The sequence below is a fragment of the Lygodium microphyllum genome, chromosome 23, assembly GCF_053477565.2.
Source record: "Lygodium microphyllum isolate KBCC chromosome 23, Lygodium_microphyllum_v1.1.10, whole genome shotgun sequence".
Classification (NCBI taxonomy): Eukaryota; Viridiplantae; Streptophyta; class Polypodiopsida; order Schizaeales; family Lygodiaceae; genus Lygodium; species Lygodium microphyllum.
The window spans coordinates 33,607,081-33,629,155 of record NC_141157.1 but is presented as its reverse complement, the minus strand read 5'-3'; the positions used below and the strand labels follow the sequence as shown (position 1 = coordinate 33,629,155).

At 38.2% G+C, this 22,075-nt stretch overlaps 1 protein-coding gene across 1 annotated transcript; it reads left to right on the top strand.

Annotated features, from left to right (window-relative positions):
- The first annotated feature begins 11,284 nt into the window (after positions 1 to 11,284).
- On the top strand, positions 11,285 to 12,637 carry LOC148016039 (small ribosomal subunit protein RACK1-like). Its single transcript, XM_087664134.1, has 2 exons — positions 11,285 to 12,245; positions 12,364 to 12,637. Exons 1-2 carry the CDS (start codon positions 11,403 to 11,405, stop codon positions 12,460 to 12,462), a joined length of 942 nt encoding a protein of 313 aa, XP_087520260.1. The 5' UTR covers positions 11,285 to 11,402; the 3' UTR covers positions 12,463 to 12,637.
- The last annotated feature ends 9,438 nt before the right edge of the window (positions 12,638 to 22,075 follow it).

Genomic DNA, 22,075 nt, shown 5'->3' with positions numbered 1-22,075 from the left:
GTATTACCTACAGCTAAAATAGAAAGCATTGCATAATGTCCAACCCCTTCCCAAAATGTTTTTACTTGTATGGGCCTATGGTTTTACTAGGGATCATGTATGGTGTTGGCAAGTTGGACTAGCCATCCCCTTCTAACTATATGGCCTAATCATCATCTTCTTCTTCTTCTTCTTCTATCCAAGATTTGGCTCTCTAGACATTGAATACAAAACACTCTTAGAGGCACATCCATTAATATTGAAGCTATTTGTACAATCATAATGGTCTCTGACTCTTCCAACCTATTGTGACTTGTGGGTCTAGTTGTGACGTGATGCCTCCTTATCCTTTCTACTACCTCTTAGGCTCTAAAGGGATGCATCTTTGCCGCCTAAACTTCTTTTAATCATCTCAAGTTGATGTCAAGGACCTAGATATTTTCCAACTTTTGTGTGATTTCAATCATTGTGGAAGGAACTACGTTATGCTCCTTCTACTTGTAAAACAAATGTTTCTATCACTCTTCAAAGCACAAATCTCTTCTTTGTTCTTTTTGCCTATCACCTACCCATCCATCACTAAGATCAAGCACACTTTCATCTATTTCTACTATGCGCTCTAGGAGATTAGTTTTTCCTTTATCATTTCAAAACCAAACATACTCAAAGGCATTAAGGGGATGGTTGCCTTCTTAGTCAAGGATTTGTGTTCAAGGTAATCTAAGTACATATGTGCAATGTTTACTTAGGACACCATTCATCCACTTTGCTATCTTATTCTACTAAGATGTACTTCGTAAGGCATCTAAAGACTAAGTGGCCAAATTGGTCACAACACCACCAAACCATTTCCTCTTGAGGTTGTCTCATAGCTCTTATGTATCTCTATTAAGCACCATCATATGAATGGGCTAGTAATCCATAAGAAATATGTTCCCTCTTTCATTTTAAGTAAAGGATTAGTATACATGTAATTTTTGTTAGGCTCTTCCATTTAGTGTGTTAGAACTCCACACAAATGGTGTGTAACCTAAGGTCCTAGCAAAATTAGGAGCTAATAACCATTGCAAATTGTAGGATTGTGGTTCTTGTTAGCTCGAATAGACAATAGTGATGAAAGGTGTAGACAACAACAAACTCCTAAGAAGCTCCTAGATGCACAAAGCTAGACTTTAGAAGATTAGGGTAATGATATAGTGTTTTTCAACAACATGATGGAGGCAATACACATACAAATGGAAACTTGGAGAATCTCTCTTGAATACCTCAATATTACCTTCATATTGCTAGTAGGACATGAAGATGGCATGCCAAAGATTAGCAATGTTAACAAGTATATTCCAAGTCAATATGAAGCGTAAGATTGGGTCATGTTCTAGCCATGTTAAACTTGTCATTCATGGATGAAAATGACTTTGAAATGGCCAATGAAATAGTTGGTGCAAATATCCCCATAGTTTGAGCACCAAAACCACAAATGGGACTTACACCTTGAGAGCAAGATTGAGAGCATGTCCTTGCTAATGCTAAATGCAACACAACTTTATAAAGCACACAAAAGTAGGTCAAAATTTTACTAGAACGTTGTCATTGAAAGATGCAAGGAAATTGAAACCAATTCCTTCTTTCCATAAGATCCAATGCCAACCCATTGAGGTGGCAACTAGTCACCTCAAATTGAAATAGAAAGACCATTTGTAGAGATGCACATGTATGAAACTATATTGTGACCAATGTAGAGAGTCATATAGTTAAAAAAGGCAATGGAATATGACCTTGGCTATGTAAATCTAACCTTAACCAAATTAACCTTCATAAATGAACTGAACCACCCAATATGAGAAAATACAGTATGAAGGAAGAATTACACATTGTGAGTCACTTTGCCAATCCAAATGGACTAGACATTATCGTTACATTTCTAACATTTCTAATCACGAGGCCAATCAACTTAGATTAGGAGGAGAGCTTCAATATGATCATGATATCTATCATGGGTACCTCTATGGATAGAAAAAGTAGTGTATACAAGAAACAAACAAAAACACTCAAAAGAAATGTACAAAAAGCAACATACAACACCTATGTAGATACATAAGGTGATGTTGGATAATTAAGCAACTCACACACTGTGACAAAAGCCTTGAATTTTACCAAAAGCAAGTTTATCTAATTTTTGGAAGCCCTTGTGGGAGTCCACAAACGGCCGAAAAGGGTGCATGTAGCCTTTGGGTATAAATTAGACCAAAACACACATCATTTAGGCCTCGATGCAAAATTGGGCAAACTTGAGATGAAACTGCTAGCCTTGAGGTAAACATTCATACACTTCGATCTAGGCAAAACTTTTGATTTGAGCTCCAAATAAGACCAATATTTTTTCGCAAAACAATTTGAACAACGTCAACTAACAAGCCAATGCATATAAAATTGGGAATTTTCTTTTAAAACTCTTATATGAATGTTTGCAACGTTGTACATATTCTCAATAAACCTTCTTGCACACACTTGCCATTAATAATTGGCTATATAAACACTGTTTAGGGAAGAAAATGAGGAGTAGCATTTAGGCTTGCCAATTCCTTCAATGAAAGTTTTATCTAATTACATGATACTTTTAAGGTTAATCTAATGACTACAAATGAGGAAAATAGAAGTGGAATATATAGAGATGTAGCATTGACATTTGCAAACAATGTTTAAAGACTTCTAAAGATGCAAGAGGAGTAGAAGTGATGACTCCGAGGTATGTAATTGAAGTACTTCTTGAACACTTCTATTTCTATTCACACAATTAATAGATGAGCAACCTCAAGGAACTAGCAGTGACATTCATAGACAATGCTTATAGACTCCTACAGATGCTAGCAACATAAATGACATACTTCTTGAACAATTCATGTTGTAATTGCAACTAGTAGAGGAGTAGACTCCATTAACCTCCTCATATTCTCATTGACAAGTAGTTGTATGGCATTATCACATTTATCAACATGTAACCCATGCAAGCTAATCAAATATGAAATCAAGAATCATTGACTAGACCAAACCTTGAGAGATCTCTAGCAAGAAATAAGCAAGCCAAAATCTTATGTAGACTGACCTTTTCCCTTCATCATTTGATCTTATAGGCTGTACTTTGTTGCCCTACCCAATAGCTTGCCTACTAAACTCGTGTTGCATCTCACTTCTTTGAGGAAAGTTGTTGAATGATTCTCAAAGAGCTAATGAATCGTCGTTAGATGCAATTCAAGTAAAAAAATTATATACATGTATGACTTCTATGTCTAGCTCATCATCACTACCTTTTCTATGTTAGAGGCACCATTAACGAGCTTGATAGAGCCAACTACATGGACTTCTTCCTGTTAAACGATCTAAAGTGATGCATAACTAGCTTTGCACTAAGTAGTAACAATTTTAGGGCTATTTTAGCTTTTCAACCCATGTAATTCTAGCCAATCAAGGACAAGACCTACTATTAATATTGGAGAAGTTCGAGACAAAATGCATAGTATGACTTGATACCTTAAGTAAGGGTTTGATTAACTTCAATGTAGCTAGAGTGAATCCAATAGTTCATACAAACTAAGAGGATAAAGGATGAGCAAGTATTTATCAACAAAACCTCACCTTGAACCAGTATTATGAATAAGGATATGGTTAGGTGCTAAATTTCATGCTCCTAATCTTGATTTATTTGGTAGGAGTATGTGCTATAGTTCCTCACTATCCCAATAATGATGAAAATAAAATTAGTACTCTAGGTATTGGCTTTGACATATGCATCTACTTGCTCTAGTATATCCTCATAAATCCATAAAATAACATCCGTAGCTCCATCTACATGATTCTAGACAATTTTTATCCAAGTACTAGAAGGATGCATATGGCCAACCATTATTTGCCTTAGCATAGGTCTTTTCATCCAATGAAGTATTGATGCCAAAGTGTTAATGAGAGATGCCCACATTTCCTTTACACTTGCATTGGATTTGGCCTCATGAAGCTTAAATATACTTTGAACAATAGAAAGCTTTGTTGCACTACTATTAAAGCCAATAATTGTAGTCCATCTATTGTCAACCACATCTACCCGTAACTACTTAACTACCTCAATCGATAGTACCAACTACCTAAGGAACATTCAATAATGAGGATAAATGCATGAGAGCAATTACTAATCCCTAGTCAAAAAGTTATCGGCATGGCATCTACCAAAAGACTTGCACATCAATATCTGCAATCAACTTCTTCATCTTTCTAAATAGATCGACGTGTAACAAAGCCACGTAGTCATTGCAAGATACATTCATCAACTCATCATACCACAACATTGTCATGCAAAGAGTTCTAAATATGTTACCAAAGGAGCATTTGATAACGAGGATAAATGCACGAGAGCAATTATTAACCCCTAGTCAAAATGTTATTCGCATGGCATCTACCAAAAGACTTGCACATCAATATATGCAATCAACTTCTTCGTCTCTCTATATAGATCAATGTGTAACAAAGCCATGTAGTCATTGCAAGATACATTCATCAACTCATCACACCACAACATTGTCATGCAAAGAGTTCTAAATGTGTTGTATGAGAATATATGAACCAACAACATACATAGCTTGCCATCATGACACTTGTTACCTAAAAAATGAACCCGAAATATTCACAAATGATGGTATTATTAATTGTTAGGTGTCTTTGGGTGCTAGAGTTGGGAGGTCAGGAGATTCAATAATCGTGCATGTGGGTGTATCTCCAAAAAACCTAACCCTAACTTTTCAAACGATGATGCCTCACACTTGCATGGATGGAGCCTAATGCCACACTAATCCCTTGAGTTACAAAATGCCTTATTCTTTAGGCCACAACCTCTTATCCATCCCCCTAATGTGCGCGAATAATTATTTTTTATTACAAATAATCTCAACACAATTATTATAGAGGTTCCAAAAATGCTGAAGGTGATCCAATTATTATAGGTTGCGAAAAATGCCTAAAAACCACTTCCAATGCATGAAACTCATGCTTTTGCCAAACTAGCTATAGATTGCATCCCTCCTTAAGACCTACATTTACCTTGAATGACACACAAATTTGATGAGTTTGATAATGACATGAGGAAGAGGCTTGTAGAGGGGGTGAAACGAAGGTTGTGGTTCCTATTGTTGGAAGTAATGACAAGAAGGCAAAGCAATAATGGAAGTAGTGATGGTGGAGCAATGAAGGAGCAAGAGGAAGCTCATAACTCCACTTTTTGAGATAATGCAATAGAAGGGGATACAAATGATAAGGACACAACACTAAAATGGAATAGGATAAGGTGCACTTGCCTAAGGGAGAAAACCTCTTAAGGAGGGCAAAGGACTGAGTGGTCCTACATGTATATTCACACATCACTACCATAGTATATGCTAGAACCACATAAAGTTCTAGTATAACTAAAATGTTTGATAATATCAATGGCTTAGCATGTGTTACCATACTTAGTGATCAAAATTCTACATAGATCCATGCAACTATATTTGCCTTATCTACCCTTAAATTTTCAACACCTTCTCAAGGTTAGGTTGTGTTGATTATTCTATCTTGCATGATTAGTAATCCCCCTTTAATCATGGCCCATTAGCTACAAAATAGGACACACGAAACATTGGATTCTATAGAGTCTTTTTGGGTAGTGGGCATAGAGTGCCCCTTTTTGTTGGGTGGTTGGTCCTCTTAGTTGTTACATGGCTCTTTAATGCTTATTGATTTGTTTGATGGTTGATGTTCTTCTTTGTTTGCTTGGAGCTTGTGGTTGGCTTATGATCCTCATAATCTTCAACTTCGTTGGTCTCCTTTACTTTGACCTTGGTATTTGGTTATTCTTGCCTTCCTTTTCTTCAATTCTAGCTTTTGCTTTTGCTCCTAGCTTTGGCCATTCTTTTGAGCTCTAGCTTTGGGTTATGCTTGGCTTTTGGTCTTTGGCCCTTCCTTTGTGGAACTCATGTTTGCCTTTTTGGTCTTCATATGCACTTTGTCTAGGATTTTCTTGGCCCTTTTGTAATATGCATACATAAATTATTTGCTTTATGTCGATACATATTGCAAACAAAAGCTTTAGGTGAATTTGTGAAGTACACTTCCTTGGCTCAATAGCTTCCTGGCACACATTACTATGCAAGACAATATAGTTATTGGTTGTGATAGTTTGATGACCTTTACTCACATCATATTCAGGAATTGATTCATATGCTTGATCTTGGTTGTTGACCTCATTACAATACTTTTGCCTAGTTGTACAAGACTTGGTTCTTGGATTTTTCATTAATCGTTGGCTAGATAAGGGACATAAACAAGTGCCTTTAAAATACATTATCCATATAAAATGAAAAATTTGAGGTGCTTTCTAAGATCTTAAAAATCATAAAATTAGTGGAATAGCAAGTTGAAATATTGTCTAATTGTCATACGGTTAAAACTTGAATTTTTATGTGTGCTTGCTTGATATAGTCTCATTTTTTAAGAGCTCCTATCAATGAAGGATTTCTTGTGCTTTTCTCAATGGTTTAAATGAAATCAAGTTTGATAGTAAAGCTCATTCGATAGTAGGCAATTGCTGATAAAGACTTGGTTCTTAGTCACTGTACACAAGGAGATTTGGTACAATCTATGAACCAACAATGAATGCATCTATAAATGAATATCGTAGTAATGAACCGTGTAGCATAAAATCTCTGGGTCTTCCTTAGGGAGAACACGCATCTTGAAGTGCTCAAGCTCCCAAAAAGTATGTCTTTACAATTTGATAGAAGTGACTTCTCAAACCTTGCTCTACATGGCTATAGTGCTACTGGAGAGATTTGAAGTTTGATGCATTCATTGTCTAACAAAATGAAGCTATGTCTAGAAAAATGAAGCTATGTAAAAAAAAAGCAACTATGTTTAAGAAAAAATTGTTATGCTTTCTAAGGTACTAGGTGTTAGCTTCCAATGGAGCTATATAGCCTATAGATTTCAATCATATGAGTTGAGCTATAAGGTGATTTATCTACCTATTCTTGGCAAACTCCCAACTACTATGGTGTATTGGACCTGAATGAGCGTAAGGTGAATAATACAAGGCCTATTGATGGCTAGGGGGTAGAGGGTGCAGCTTATGGTCTAAAACCATCAAGAGAATGAATGAAAAAGAGAGAGATACTCAAATGCTCACACATGAAAAAATGGCCATTGCCATGAATAATCTTATGGTGCCTCTAGAATGTTAAACTTGGTTGAGGTTGTTGGGATGTGGGCATCTTATTGGCATATGCAAGCTTTGAGCTTTTCCCTAGAGACCACGGACATCTTGGAACAATCATTGCTTATCATGTAGGATTTCTATAAACTCTTACATTCAACCTACAAACATTTGGGAGTTAATCTAAGCTTAAATTCACACCAAAGGATACACCAACATGTCAAAAACTCACCACATGTCACGTGCCAATATGCACCAACATATTAAAAGTCACATCATGTTGTTTCACCTTATTAGAGCATCTTATAGACATTAATTTGAAACTAAACAAAGAGTTGAAACTTTGACTTCAAGAATTAACCAATGTTTGATGTAGTACCAAAAGCAAGGAATTTGCAAGCTTTTGTTCAAAGTCCATTATATAAAGTAAGGATTAAAAATTAAGGCTAAAAGAGATGTCACACACAAGGCTTAACTTACTCGCTAAAGGTCAAGAAAGTCTAGAAATTAGATTGTCATAGTGCTCGAAAGCCACCCAACCTAACAATTGTCGGAGACCATTTGGACAAACATCCTATGACATAGGTGCATTAGCTCAAATAGTGGGATTTGTGTGCTTGTGATTCTAGACTTATCTAAATGCCAATAGTTGGGATTTGATGGAAATGTTTTAGACTTGTAAGTTCTTGATAAACTATCATGAACAATGAGGAAAGTGACCACCATACCTTAGTTAGAGGGAATAATCCTTCAAGAAAATAGTGTGACATACTCACTCTCACACATCCTCATGGGCATAATTTAGTGGCCCATCGAGATGTTTTCCTAGGCAATGCTGCTCGGTACTCTTTTGAATAACACGAGGTTTGTTGGCTCTTCACAATGAAAGCTCTTGGTCATTCCCATAAGAATTTACTTGAAGTTTCGGTTCTAAGTAAACTAAGGTTACCTATCAAATTAACTAGCGTCAATCTTCGAGCATTTGCTTATGCTAGATTGCCGCGTATGCACGATTTGTAAGCATGAGCAATTCTTCTTCAAGCAATATTTCTACGTAAATAGGGGGCAATCATAGTAAGATTTTAACCTAGAGACAATTCTTTCCAACTTGGTCTTGTCCCCTTCTTAGATTTTTACTAGTTTCCCTTTGGATTTTTCTAGGTTCCCTTTGAAATCTCAATTCTGATTAGTCTTCTTCATTGGATCTTTCCTTGGTTATCACTAATTTTTCTAACTTTTTAAATATTTACTCACAAATTTTCTCAACCTAAACCTTTGTGAAGATTGATTGATTGGCCTTATTACAAGTTTTGACTATTTTACTAAACTTTTAAGTATTAAGATATGGTTAAAAGATTTGTCTTAACTTGTGGAAAGTAAGTTGAAAACCTTGGAGCCTTGATTTTTATCTTGGAAGCTATGTAATCTAGCAAGAGGAGTATTTTTCTTAAGAAATTTAAGCTCATATTTACTTGATATTTACTTGAAAGAGAATCATAGTGGCTTTTTGATTGCTTCATGAACTAAGGTTCATGCTTCACTTTGTCATGTTAATAAAGTGAGTCAATTCCAATATCCTAGGCTTCTAATGGTTATGTAGGCAATTCAATAATTTTAAATTAACTAGTAATAGTGGGATTTTCTCTATTAAAGAGGGTACTTTTACTCGACAAATTTAATGACCTACTTTTAACTACCTTAATTCACTTTTCCCTATGTTTACATGATTCGCAAATGCCGATAAAAATATTATTGATGCAACTACTTGATTCATAATTCTTATTAAAATTTGATGCATATTTTTCTAATGGATATTTATAAATCAAAAATTGATTTATTTGATGCACTTTTCTTACATGCAGCTAAAGTAAGAGTTTAATTCAATGCATTGTAATGTTATGCAATTTATCCTACCTTTCAAAATGTAAAAATCTAAATAAACAATTCCTTCTTAATTCTAACATTCATTTCTTGTCAAAATTTTAACTTATCTAAATTGCTAATCACAAAATTTTCATTTAAAATTTGAAAAAACATTCGATAAGCCTATGAAAGGAACCTAGGATTGTGTTGTGTGAGATGGTGTGTTGCCCATGCTCGCGATTGCATTTGTAACTCCTACACTCCCCACTCTAGAATATCATCTCTTTGGGGCCATTGTGAATAGGGAGTCCTCGTACACTAGCCTTTCGTGCTTTGTCGGTCTTGAAGGGATATAATTGGGAACTTTGAATCGAGACAGAGGTCTTATAGAGATGGAGGGGATATTCATGAATAGAGTTCGATCAAAGGAGATAGTTCCGGATTGATGACCACGATGCTCTTCTTTGCAAATTTCATCTTCTCTTCCCTTACTACTCCCTCTCTTTCTCCTCTCTCTTCCTACTTCTATTTTCTCTCTATTATCCTTCCCTTCCTCTTCCCCCTTTTCTCTTCTTATCTCTCCTCCCTACCTCCTCCTCCTCTTCTTTTATGCTATCCTCCTTCCTCATTCTTCTTCTTCTTTCCTCCTACCTTCTCTTGTTCTTCTCTTCCTCTCACTCTTCCTGTCTTCTCTCTCTCTCTCTCTCTCTCTCTCTCTCTCTCTCTCTCTCTCTCTCTCTCTCTCTCTCTCTCTCTCTCTCTCTCTCTCTCTCTCTCTCTCTCTCTCTCTCTCTCTCTCTCTCTTTAAGCATCGAGTGATGATAGGGGGAAAATGTCATTTGGGTAGCCTAGGCTAAGGCTTTTATAAGCCATATGCGCCTTAGTTAAGGCTAATTACTATCATATATGTTCTATGCCACCAGATGTGTGATGGCATGGGGTTTGGCGATGCAAGTACTTGGAAGTATTGTATATGATTACCAAGATATTGCATAGTTGCAATATCTTTGGGAGTTCAATCATGATGATGATGAATATTTTTTTTGACAATAGTTCTACTGCACTTATTATGTTTTCTTTTGTTTGAAGAAAAAAACTCCTAAGGTTACATAAACCTTCCAAGCTTAGTCCCCCCCCCCTTCTCTCTCCCTCTCTCTCTCTCTCTCTAAGCATCAACTGATGATAAGGGAAAAAGGTCAGTTGGGTAGCCTAGGCTAAGGCTTTTATAAGCCTTAGTTAAGGCTAATTACTATCATATATGTTCTAGGTTCCCAGATGTGTGATGGCATGGGTTTTGGCAATGCAAGTAGTTGGAAGTATTGTATATAGCGATGATTACAAAGATACTGCACAGTTGCAGTATCTTGGGAGTTTGATCATGATGATGATGAATATTTTTTATGACAACAATTGGTCAGTTCTATTGTGCTTATTATGTTTTTTTTTTGTTTGAAAAAAAAACTCATAAGGTCATATAAACCTTCCAAGCGTAGTGGTACATAAGTGAGTGAAAAATGTGACACTTTTTAACAAATCAACGAGTGACAGCTAAGCATTTCTAAGCATATTCCTTTTTTTTTGTTACATTACTAACCTCAAGCTGTTTTTTTTTTTGGCACATGTTCACAATTGGCATTGAATGAGTCTAATATTAAATGCTTTGTCTTTAAAATCTATGAGTTGTTACAAAATTTTGAGCATGCTATTGAATTTCCACATCACATGTTGCTGATAATAAGGCAAGAATACTAGTACAACAGGTTGACAAGAGCTCATTTTCTTACTATTCGAGGGTCATAGTTCTAACTACATGATGCAAAATAGGTTGCAAGTAGTCAAGAGTCCTCCGCGAATTATGGAGCAGCTACCCTGCTAGTTTTGAAGGGTAAGATTTTTAGTTCTCTAGAATGGAGATCTTGGACGGATGGCATGGAAAGAATTCATGGTTAGGGCACATGTGAGGATGTTTGCAAGCAATTCCTACGAAAGAAAATCTCTGGAAATATGTGCCTTGCAGGCCTCACTGTAAGGGGGTCTCGTATGCCTTGGAGACCTCATATGAAGTTGCTCTTACCTTATGAGTTATGTGTGGGGGTTGTATGTGGGAAAAATGTCTAAAACTTAATAGGAATTACAATGACAATGTAGTCGGGCAGGCTTGAGAAGAAATTTAGGGCTTTTGGAGATGTATAAAGGAGAAAGGATGACACCCTAAGCCTTCCTTTACCTTCATTTTTGTAGGGTTCAAACGCAGAAAGAGAGAGAGGCTCCTTCTCTGAGACAAAGGCCCCCTCCTCTCTCAGAGAAGAGAAGACAGGATCGCAGAGACATGGCGGAAAACCTGCAGCTCAAAGCCACCCTCAAGGGCCACAGCGACTGGGTCACCTCCATCGCCTGCCCCATCATCGACTCCGACATGATCGTGTCCGCCTCCCGCGACAAGTCCCTGGTGGTCTGGTCCCTCACCCGCGACGAGTCGTACGCCTTCACCAAGAAGCGCCTCACCGGCCACGGCCACTTCGTCCAGGACGTCGTCATCTCCTCCGACGGCCAGTTTGCGCTCTCAGGATCCTGGGACGGCGAGCTCCGCCTCTGGGACCTCAATGCTGGCACCACCACCCGCCGCTTTGTTGGCCACAGCAAGGACGTCCTCTCGGTTGCCTTCTCTGTCGACAACCGCCAGATTGTGTCTGCCTCTCGTGATCGCACCATCAAGCTCTGGAACACGCTTGGTGAGTGCAAGTACACCATTCAAGATGCTGATGCGCATACTGGCTGGGTTAGCTGTGTGCGCTTCTCGCCTGCCACAACCAATCCCATCATTGTGTCAGGGTCCTGGGACAGGACTGTGAAGGTGTGGAACCTTACCAACTGCAAGCTGCGCTCAAATCTCCTGGGACACACTGGTTATGTCAACAGTGTTACTGTCTCTCCTGATGGTTCGCTCTGTGCTAGTGGTGGCAAGGATGGTGTAGCAATGCTGTGGGATCTTGCTGAGGGAAAGCGACTGTACTCACTTGATGCAGGTGACATTATTCATGCTTTGTGTTTTAGCCCTAACAGGTATTGGTTATGTGCTGCAACCCAGTCATCTGTAAAGATCTGGGACTTGGAAAGCAAGAGCATTGTTGAGGAACTGCGGCCTGAATTTCACATTAACAAGCAAGCTCAGGTATTGATTTCTGTTTTCCTTCAACTCTTTGTATTTCTTTACTTGTTTTTGGGTTTGTGGCCTTTCCTTTATGATATTTAGATATCTTTATTCATTTTGTGTTTATATCTTGTACCAGATTCCATACTGTGTGAGCATGAACTGGAGTGCTGATGGAAGCACTTTGTACACTGGTTACACTGATGGCAACATCAGAGTGTGGACTGTGGGTCGGTAATGCGCTGGCTGAGTTAGGTTACCAGTTTTGTTAGTGTTATTAGTACAGAGGACTGGTTGTAAGCTTTATGGCCTTTGTATTCAAAGGTTGTTTTGAACTTTTTGATGGCAAAATGCTCAAGATTATTTTCTACTAATGTCAAATGGCTCTCTTTGGGACCATTGAACATCAGAAATTGCGGTTAAATTGTGTATTTCAACTCCCAGTAATTGAACTGGCTAGTCACGCCTGGTTTTTAAAGTCAAATGTTTTGTGTGTGATGGTGTGAGCTTACTTAAAGAGCCTGTCCTGCTGCTAATGTGGTTGATTACTAAAATTTGGCATCATGGCTTATTTGTGTTTAGTTATCACGTCACTGCAATGGGTGTTACATTTGCTTGCACTTCTTATGTCCTGTCAAGTTGTCACTTTGAAATCACTTGATGCCTCAGGGACATGATCCCCTGAGCTAGTGAATGTGGAAGCCTTAACATTTCAACGTTGCATGTGTTTTTTGCTAGGTTAGTATCTATAACTAGCTTAGTTAATGCAATTCCTGGTGCTCATAAAATGTAGGGACTTGCCTTTTATCCACATGGGGTGTCATTTCTTATGTAGTGGTCAGTTATGGTGTTCACTAAAAGGTATTCATTAGATGCTCGTCCACATAGGATGTCCACATAGGAAGTCACATCCATTGTAGTGCTCAGTTATGGTAGTTCTTAAAAGGTGTGTGCCATGTGGGATGTTGCATCTACTACAGTGGTCAGTTAATGGCATTTCCTGAAAGGTGTTTGTTAGGGGGGGTGTGTGTGTGGCCTTAAAAGGGTGCCCAGTTTACATGCAGATACTGGATTTGCAGGGAAGATACTGGATTTATAGTGCAGTTATGTGTGGCTAGCCAGTTAGTGGCTTGGCAGCCATCCTGTAATTCAAAGATGATAACTGTGCTCCACTGGAGAATAATGATGGTAATTATGACCCAGAGCACATGCTTCATATCACATAGGTTGCAGTAAGGTAGCTTAGTAGATGGTAGGTGCATGCATAATGTATTACAGATTGCAAATAAGGTAGTTTGTTGGGCACAAGAATAATATAATACGTAGGTTGAAATATGGTAACTTAGTCAATAGTAGCATGTGTCAGGATTAAAAAGACTAGGTATGATACTTTTTAATATTCAGGTCATGTTTCCTAAGGCAGAGGTAGCATTTGGACACATTATAGCTCATGTCTAAGTGGGACTAATGGCCAAGTTTATTGTTCATGGAAACGTTTTGTGTTACAATTAAGTGCTACGTTTTGTTTTTTGATGCTTATTTAAGTGGGTCTTTAATGCATAACCTTTGGGGTATATGCAAGTGCCACTCTCTAGTGATGTTTGATAGCGTTGGCTTTTTCATGTTCATCCTGTTTGCTATGGACTTTTGTGATGTTGGTAGGTGGTTTGTATCATGTGAGTGTTAAAGAGTGATTCATGTCTTATCAGTGGTTTGGGGTATATGCAAGTGCCACTCTCTAGTGATGTTTGATAGCGTTGGCTTTTTCATGTTCATCCTGTTTGCTATGGACTTTTGTGATGTTGGTAGGTGGTTTGTATCATGTGAGTGTTAAAGAGTGATTCATGTCTTATCAGTGGTCTGATCTTCAGTCAGGATTACTTTCTGATGCTGTAGCAAGCCTCTTACTGTGAGTGACTTTATCCAACTGTAAGAAGTCAAGGCTTGAATATTAGTCTGTCAGCTGACTTAGTCAGTAGATCATATTCTGACCTCTGTAGAGCGTTTTGTCTTTGCCTGAACTGTGAATGTTAATAAATTGCCCCTGGGGATTCCTTGCTTCTGTCTGCAGGTGGGAAGGTTACACACCACTGGCTGGAACTTCACATCTTGACCTGTCAATGACTCTAGTCTATGGGTCGATAGATCAGTACTGGATATGGGTTTGATACAATTAAACCCAAAATCTAGACCATTAAACATAACTAAATGCAGTGTTAATGGATTTGAACATTTACATTTTTAGTGACACTTTTAACTCAAATGGAAAGTGAACCATATATGGGCTACTATATGGATAAGGGTTGAGGACCGGCCACCTGATATCGATGCATTTTTCGGGCCTTTGAGAGCCAAGGCGCCTCTCTGGAATGTCATTAGGGCTAAAGCCATTAGGAGTGTTTGGAACCATAGGAACAAGAAGGATCTCTTAGTCTGCGACAATGCTAGTGTGATGTATTGACTGCATTGCTCTCTGGAATGTCATCAGGGCTATAGCCATTAGGAGCGTTTGGAACCATAGGAACAAGAAGGGTCTCTTGGTCTGCAACAATGTAAGTATGATGTATTGACTCCATTGCAAGGTCTAGGAAAGAAGGCCTCTATTTATAGAGCCTGTTTCGAAGCTCCTAAGCGTTTGGAACCATAGGAACAAGAAGGGTCTCTTAGTCTGCAACAATGTAAGTATGATGTATTGACTGCATTGCAAGGTCTAGGAAAGAAGGCCTCTATTTATAGAGCCTGTTTCGAAGCTCTCAAGTGTTGTAACTGAGACATCTCAGTTAGATCTGTCTTCCTCTTTTTGGAAGATTTAAACTTTTTTTTGATTAATTCAATATAACACCTCATTATATGAAAAAAAGTTGAGGACCAGGAAGTGTGCTTGAGGATGCGCATTTCTTTCCCTTTTTTTTAAAAATCTTCTATGATGTGTTGCTGATTACAGTAACTTCAGATTTGCTAATTGCAACCTTACAGATGCACTTGCCAGTTCACACAATCTAGGATGATCCTTGAGAACTTCCAACAACCCATTCAGGTACGAAGTGGTAGGTTACCATCCCTGTGAAATGTTTATGGTATGCAAGGTAGTGGTTACATTTGAAATTATTAGCTATTATTGTTACTCTTGTTTATGCTCATCTTAGAAGCAAAATGAGTGTATTGAACTTAAACAACATCAGGAGTTACAAATGTGGGCCAGGTTAGGTCAGAATATGAGTTTTCTTAGCCTTGCTCCTTTACCTAATTTTCCTGCCATGTTGGCCATAGCATAATCAGTTCACTTTGTACACTGCTTTTTCCCGGTTCACTTCCTCCCTTGTACGTTCAAAAATAAGTCTTTTGCCTTCCATATGTTGTGCAAGGTAGTGACTCTAAAGATTGCTCCTTTAACTTGTTTTAGTTTCTATGTACCTTTTCTTTTATCTATATTACACAGAGCTTTTTAGTGGTTTACATGTGGCATATTAAGGAAGAGACAGCAGCTCTAGACAGTTCGACATGGCAAAGCCTCCAGAGAATGTGGGTCAAAGAGAAGATTGTGCATTGAGAGTTATTGTGCAGTGAGAGCAAAGAAAGAGCTAGAATAGTGACTCATCAATTTGCAGGGCAACTTTGTTTCTCTCTTTGCTTGGGTATCTATTGGGCAATTGGAGGACAAGGGGGAGGTGTAGTTTGGTACATGTTGAAGGGAGGCTTGCATGAATGCATTAAAGGTAGGGAGGGAGGTGGGGTTAAAGGATTGAGTCAAATTTCAAATTGGAGTGATGGTTGGAGGATTGGGCATGAGGAGGGAAGACGATGGTGGGAGTAGTGGTTGCTCTCAGGTATTAATCAATGAGAAGAGGTTGGGGGAGGATAGTGGGGGAGATTGCTTTTGGCAAGGGATGGCTGACGATGAAGGTTGAGATGGCAAGGTAGTGCATGACGGTTGAGCACGTTCTCAGGTATTAATCAATGAGAAGAGGTTGGGGGAGGATAGTGGGGGAGATTGCTTTTGGCAAGGGATGGCTGACGATGAAGGTTGAGATGGCAAGGTAGTGCATGACGGTTGAGCACAACAAGAGAAGATGCACCACGTCTATCACGGTCTCTCGTTTTTCAAAGCTCTCTCTCTCTCTCTCTCTCTCTCTCTCTCTCTCGTGTGGAGGTAGTGTAGGACATGCAAAAAACAAAGCTAGTTTGGTGTGGCAAAGTTGGGTGAGTTATGAACTAGCAACAAGTCTAGTCACAGTCGATGAGTAGGCCTCTCCCCACCCAGTTGGGTGCAAGGTGCGTGAGTTGGTGGGCACAACAATGGCAAAACACGTATCTGTTGTGGGTGGGTGGTAATGTGCCAATGGGTGGGGGAGTGCGCTTAGCAACATCTACAGGTGATGTGATGTAGCCACATGCATGGTAGTGGGCGGGTGGGGGACAATGACATGCGAAGACTCAAGACATTTACGAGAGAGAGAGAGAGAGAGAGAGAGAGATTTTCTTTGTGGAGAAATAACAAGATGAGGGATAGTTTTGACACCCCAAAATTTGAAAGTAGAGAGAGAGAGAGAGAGAGAGAGAGAGAGAGAGAGAGAGAGAGAGAGAGAGAGAGAGAGAGAGAGAGAGAGAGAGAGAGAGAGAGATTTTCTTTGTGGAGAAATAACAAGATGAGGGATAGTTCTGACACCCCAAAATTTGAAACTAGAGAGAGAGAGAGAGAGAGAGAGAGAGAGAGAGAGAGAGAGATTTTTTTTTTCCCCTTTGTGGAGAAATAACAAGATGAGGGACAATCTTGACCTTGAAAATTTGAAACTTTAGAGAGGAAGAAGCCAAGGAAGCGAAACCCTAATTCTTACTAGTACTAGTGTGAATCTAAACATTGGTAGAATCTAAGCATGGAGTGCTTAGTGCCAAATATCGACAACGCCATGATATTCTCATTCCACTTTACCAAGCCTAGTTTGGGAAAGTATGCTCTCCATGCATATTTAGTAAGATGCCTATCTCAAAATAGATGCTTCACAATTTCTTTGCATCCACATGTTCGTTTGCAGTCCGACATAATTGCTTTCTCCTAGTTCCCTCTTTTTCTCATTCCACTTTACCAAGCCTAGTTTGGGAAAGTATGCTCTCCATGCATCTTTAGTAAGATGCCTATCCCAAAATAGATGCTTCGCAATTTCTTTGCATCCACATGCTCGTCTGCCATCCCACATGATTGCTTTCTCCTAATTCCCTCTTATTAATAGCACATCCATGCAATATTTGATTTCACATAGCAAAGCATATGTGCAATCAAGTTGTGCCCTTGCATGTCCTTAAGGACTTGCATGTTCTTAAGGACTTGTTCTTGCCTCTAATGTTGTCAGTCCCCAAGCTTCACATAGTTATTTGTTTTTGCAATATTACATTTCAATTAGCATTTTGCCTAAGGCATGTCTTGCCGCCCACTTCTCTTTAACAACTAACCACATCAGATATTCTCTTCAATGCTTAATAATCATAGTCCTTTTGATCGATTTGTTTTGAGATTATCCATTCCTATGGGAGCTGTACCTAGATTGGTCATACTTTTCCCATAAATATTTACATTCAAGATTCCCAATGCTTCTATACACCCTTGTTTCAGCAAGTGATTGGAGGTGTAAATAAATATCTTGAGTAGTTAAACCTTATATGGAGTGGCTATTGATGAAATTCCAATATTTTGATTCCTTTTCAAATTTCTCCATTAGTAGGAGTTTGAGGTCACTTTTGACCTTTTAGCATCTAAAGTGAGAATGTGCTCCACCAATGAGAATAAGGCTTCCATTACGAAACTTTTTTTTTTTCCAAAAATGATTTTGATATTTTAAAAATAACTTTGGTATTTTTGAAATTGTTAGTTAGATTAATTGCTACTTTCTAGTAGTAAAGTGGTTTAATTGTTAGTTTTGTTGAGATAAAATAGAGTGATTGCTATTTTTTGATAGTAATGTTTTGTTATCATGTTTTAGCACTTCATGTTACTAAGTGAAAAAAAGATGGTGAAAACCTCTCATTGTTTGAAATGTTTTAGTATCCTTTTCCTCTCTTTCCTTCACTCCACACCCTTTGGAGTTCTCTTTGTTGTCTCTCCACTCCATCGCACATTTCTACTCTCCATTTTCTTATTTTATGGAGGCATTTTCTGGATGCATAAGACCTAGGGCTTCTATTGAGTCCATAGTCACCTACAATACACTTGATGAGCAAGATGGATGGGTTTCCTTGACCATAGCAAAGTGAAGTTGGATAATCATGCAAGAGAAAGTGAAAGAGATCCTCGATAGTCAGTCCTTTCTCATCATGAGGGAGGCAAGGTAACAAATTTTAGGCTTGCTGGCTCCAAGAAGACAATCAAAGAAGTGTATATGTAACATGATTTCATGCATATGGAGCTTCATTTTAAGCCCGATGCCTCTAACATTCAAGTTGCATCTACCTTTTTGTATGATTGAAGGCATTTGTTTCTTATTCATCATGCAATTGATAAGACCCTTTGATGTAAACATACTTGTATCCTTCAAGCAATGATGAGTGGTAGCTAGTGAAATGTGTGGTAGATGTTCTAGATGTTATCCATGCCTTTGACTATGAAGAGATTTACAAGGGAAGAACTAAAGTGGCATTGGTTGAGAGAGGTATCTTCTTTTACGATTATTTTTACATACCACCTTTCTTTAGTGAGCAATGGGAAACCTTGACCGACCTTTCCTTTCTAGATTTCAAGCATGGAGTGTAATCATTGCTAGATTCAAAAACAAGTGAGAGTTATATGTGCATTTCTTTTAACAAGGTGAGGAAATGCCTAAAGTCCAACATTTTAAGTAAGTAAATAAAAATATGTACTTTTACTACCGTAGCTATTTTTGTGAACTTCTCTAGTACTTAAGTTCGGACCTCAAGAGCCATGTTCTTAGTGAAGTGTCTTGATATAAATAGCACCCTAGAGTTTATGGATGCAGGCTAGGATACAAAGGTACGAGATGGAATCATCGGCAAGGTGCAACTAGATTTTGTTGTTGGTAAGTATACAATTGCCACTCAAAACATCATCATGATATTTTTATATAAAAGATGGCACCATATTTGTGAAAAGTTGATACCATTACAACTTTTGATAATTATGAAGCTAGGGTCAATGTGCACATTAAAATCGAGGAGAGACTTGCAGAATGAAGATATCCAAATTTCAACTTTATTTACCATCTATGTTGATGATAAAAATGTACATTATTATTTACATTGTTTATTTTGCTTTACATTTATACGATCAAAGGATTTATTTGCATCACATTATTTTTAATTACTCTTAATGTTTCTAGGTCCCAATAAAAAAAGAGATGATCTTTACGTGTAAAGAGATAGAAAACAATATTGTGCATTTGTGTTAAAAAGCAATTAGTTATGACTTACATGTATGTATCTATAGAGGCCACTTCACATGCCCTTTTTACATAAGACAAACATTTCATGGGCCATTTGTACTCAAGAAAGACAATATAGAGGCCACTTCACATGCCCTTTTCACATAAGACAAACATTTCATTGGCTGTTTTGTACTCAAGAAAGACAATATAATCAAGAAGTTTGGTAATACTAGTGTACTTTTTTTTGCATTTTCACTTTTTCATATGTTTTGTATAAGGTGATGAATGAGCCATTTCAAAATATAGTGTAAAGGCATTGAAGGCTAGGATCGACGGTTGGCTCAGGGGCAAAGGCTATTGTGTGGACAGTGAGATTATGGTTAGTGGCAAGGTGGTGGTTGGGATTGGGAGGATTGGCATGTTGCTTTCTCCATATCATGCCACAATGCTTCCAATCTTTGCGAGTCCCTCTACACCCCTTGCAACTCAATCTCCTTCGCTTGCGACCCTCTCCTTTGCTTGTGACCCTTTCTCCAAAGGTGCCCTTGATTACAACCATTCCTCCATGTCTGTCATATTGATATCAAATTTCCATATGGACTCTTCTTATGCTCGCACAGCCCTTACTTGGGCTTCTTTGTCTTGCATCTTTGCTCACACACACACACACACACATTTATCTCTTCGCACCACCTCCTCCTTGTGGTATTTTGCAATTGAAGCTACAAATGTTGAAGGAGGGCTTTGACTTAGAAATTTTTAAAATCAAAATGGGAGTATGTTTATATATTAATATCTTACGTAAAAACCAAAGTTACAAAAGATGAGCTTCGATTGGCAAAATAAGCTTGCGTGATAGAAACCACACATTTGGAAGTTCATATATAGTGTTCAGGAGAATAAATGCATTAAGGCACGATCTTCACCCAGAATTGATGTCTCGAGTGATTTGTTGTGGGACTCACACGATCTATGTAGACATGTTATTTACATGGCTACCCTCAAACACAAGGTGCTCCATGTAGCATACAAGTTTGCATGCATCTCTAGAGACATAGGCCAAATTAATTCTTTTGATGACATCTTTAAAGAACACAAACTAATCTTAAAGGAGAGATGTAGGTAGCTACTATTGGGCTATTCTATGGTAGCTCTTGTCAAGTAGTATTTGCAAAATAACATGTGTTTGTACGTGCATAGTAGATTATCAAACTCTAGTGATTCCTATTCAATCATCAAACTAGAAAAAAAATCCAAAGCATCAACACAAAAATTAAGATAGAAGAAGATAGTGTACGCAACAAGCAATGCTCTTGATCAAGCACTTAATCTTGATGGTAGGGCATGAAAAGAATTTGTAGATTATAAGGAATTAGCTTCAAAAGTTTCAAAAATGAGATCAGATCAATTTATAAATGGCCTTACTATAGTAGGCCAAGAGAATATATGGCACTTTGAAACTTTGATGGTAGTAAAGTTTTTCATAGTTATCAAAAACAAGGGGGATAAATAAATACGATTAAGGCGACATATCTAATGAGAATAAGGATTAAGATTCCCAAATAACAAATAATAAAAACTTACTATTGGAGCTCTAGCTTAGGCATGTACTAGTTTAGGATGCTGTCAAGTTTGCTATCAAGAGTACCTCCTCCCGTGTCCAAATTGGTGGTTGTTAATGTCTAGGACAAGCTAAAGTAGAGATGGAGGCTTGGGTTGAGGAAGAAAGTGAGGAAGAGGAAGCTATTGGTGCACATTGGGACTTGTGGTTTATGGCTAGTGGCGCATGGTTTGGGGCCAGTGGGACTCGAACTCAACCATAAAAAAACAAATAAAAAGGATTTTCCTTCTTCAATGTTTTATTGATTGATTGATGTTTTATGCTTAGGGTATCATGTAACAAAGTTCTAGCAGTAGTCTTTACTGCATTCGTGACCTTCTTGCTGGTCACTAGCCTTGTCTCACCCTCAATCTTAAGAGTGACATTTGCGCCAATCTTTTTCTTCCTTCTCGATCGTCTCTTTTTTCTTATTGAGGTTGGACCTAGAATTGTGACCAGAGTAATCAGATGCTCTGGTTGTTTCCTGTAGCTTTGGTGCCATGACGCTGGGTAGAATGGTGGTATCCCTATGTCGTAGATCTCTACGGAGTACCCCCGAAGGAACTCACCAGTGCCACCATGGTCACTACACCACTAATGAACTTCACTCGTCATTATGGAACACACATTGACCATGAAGGGCACAATGTTCATAGAGGACTTTAGAAGTTAGGGACCTTTAAGTTCAATCCTTTTGGGTTGAGATATTGGCGTTTTGCTTTGAGATAAACTTAGAGACCACCTGACCGACTAAGTTGGTGCATCCCAAGGGGTTTACATGGTATTGTCACAAAGAAGTGTCCAAGTGACCACTAAAGGTTTCCTTCATTAACCTAGCTAGGGGGCAAGTACCTTACATGTGATATAAGCATAAGTGACTA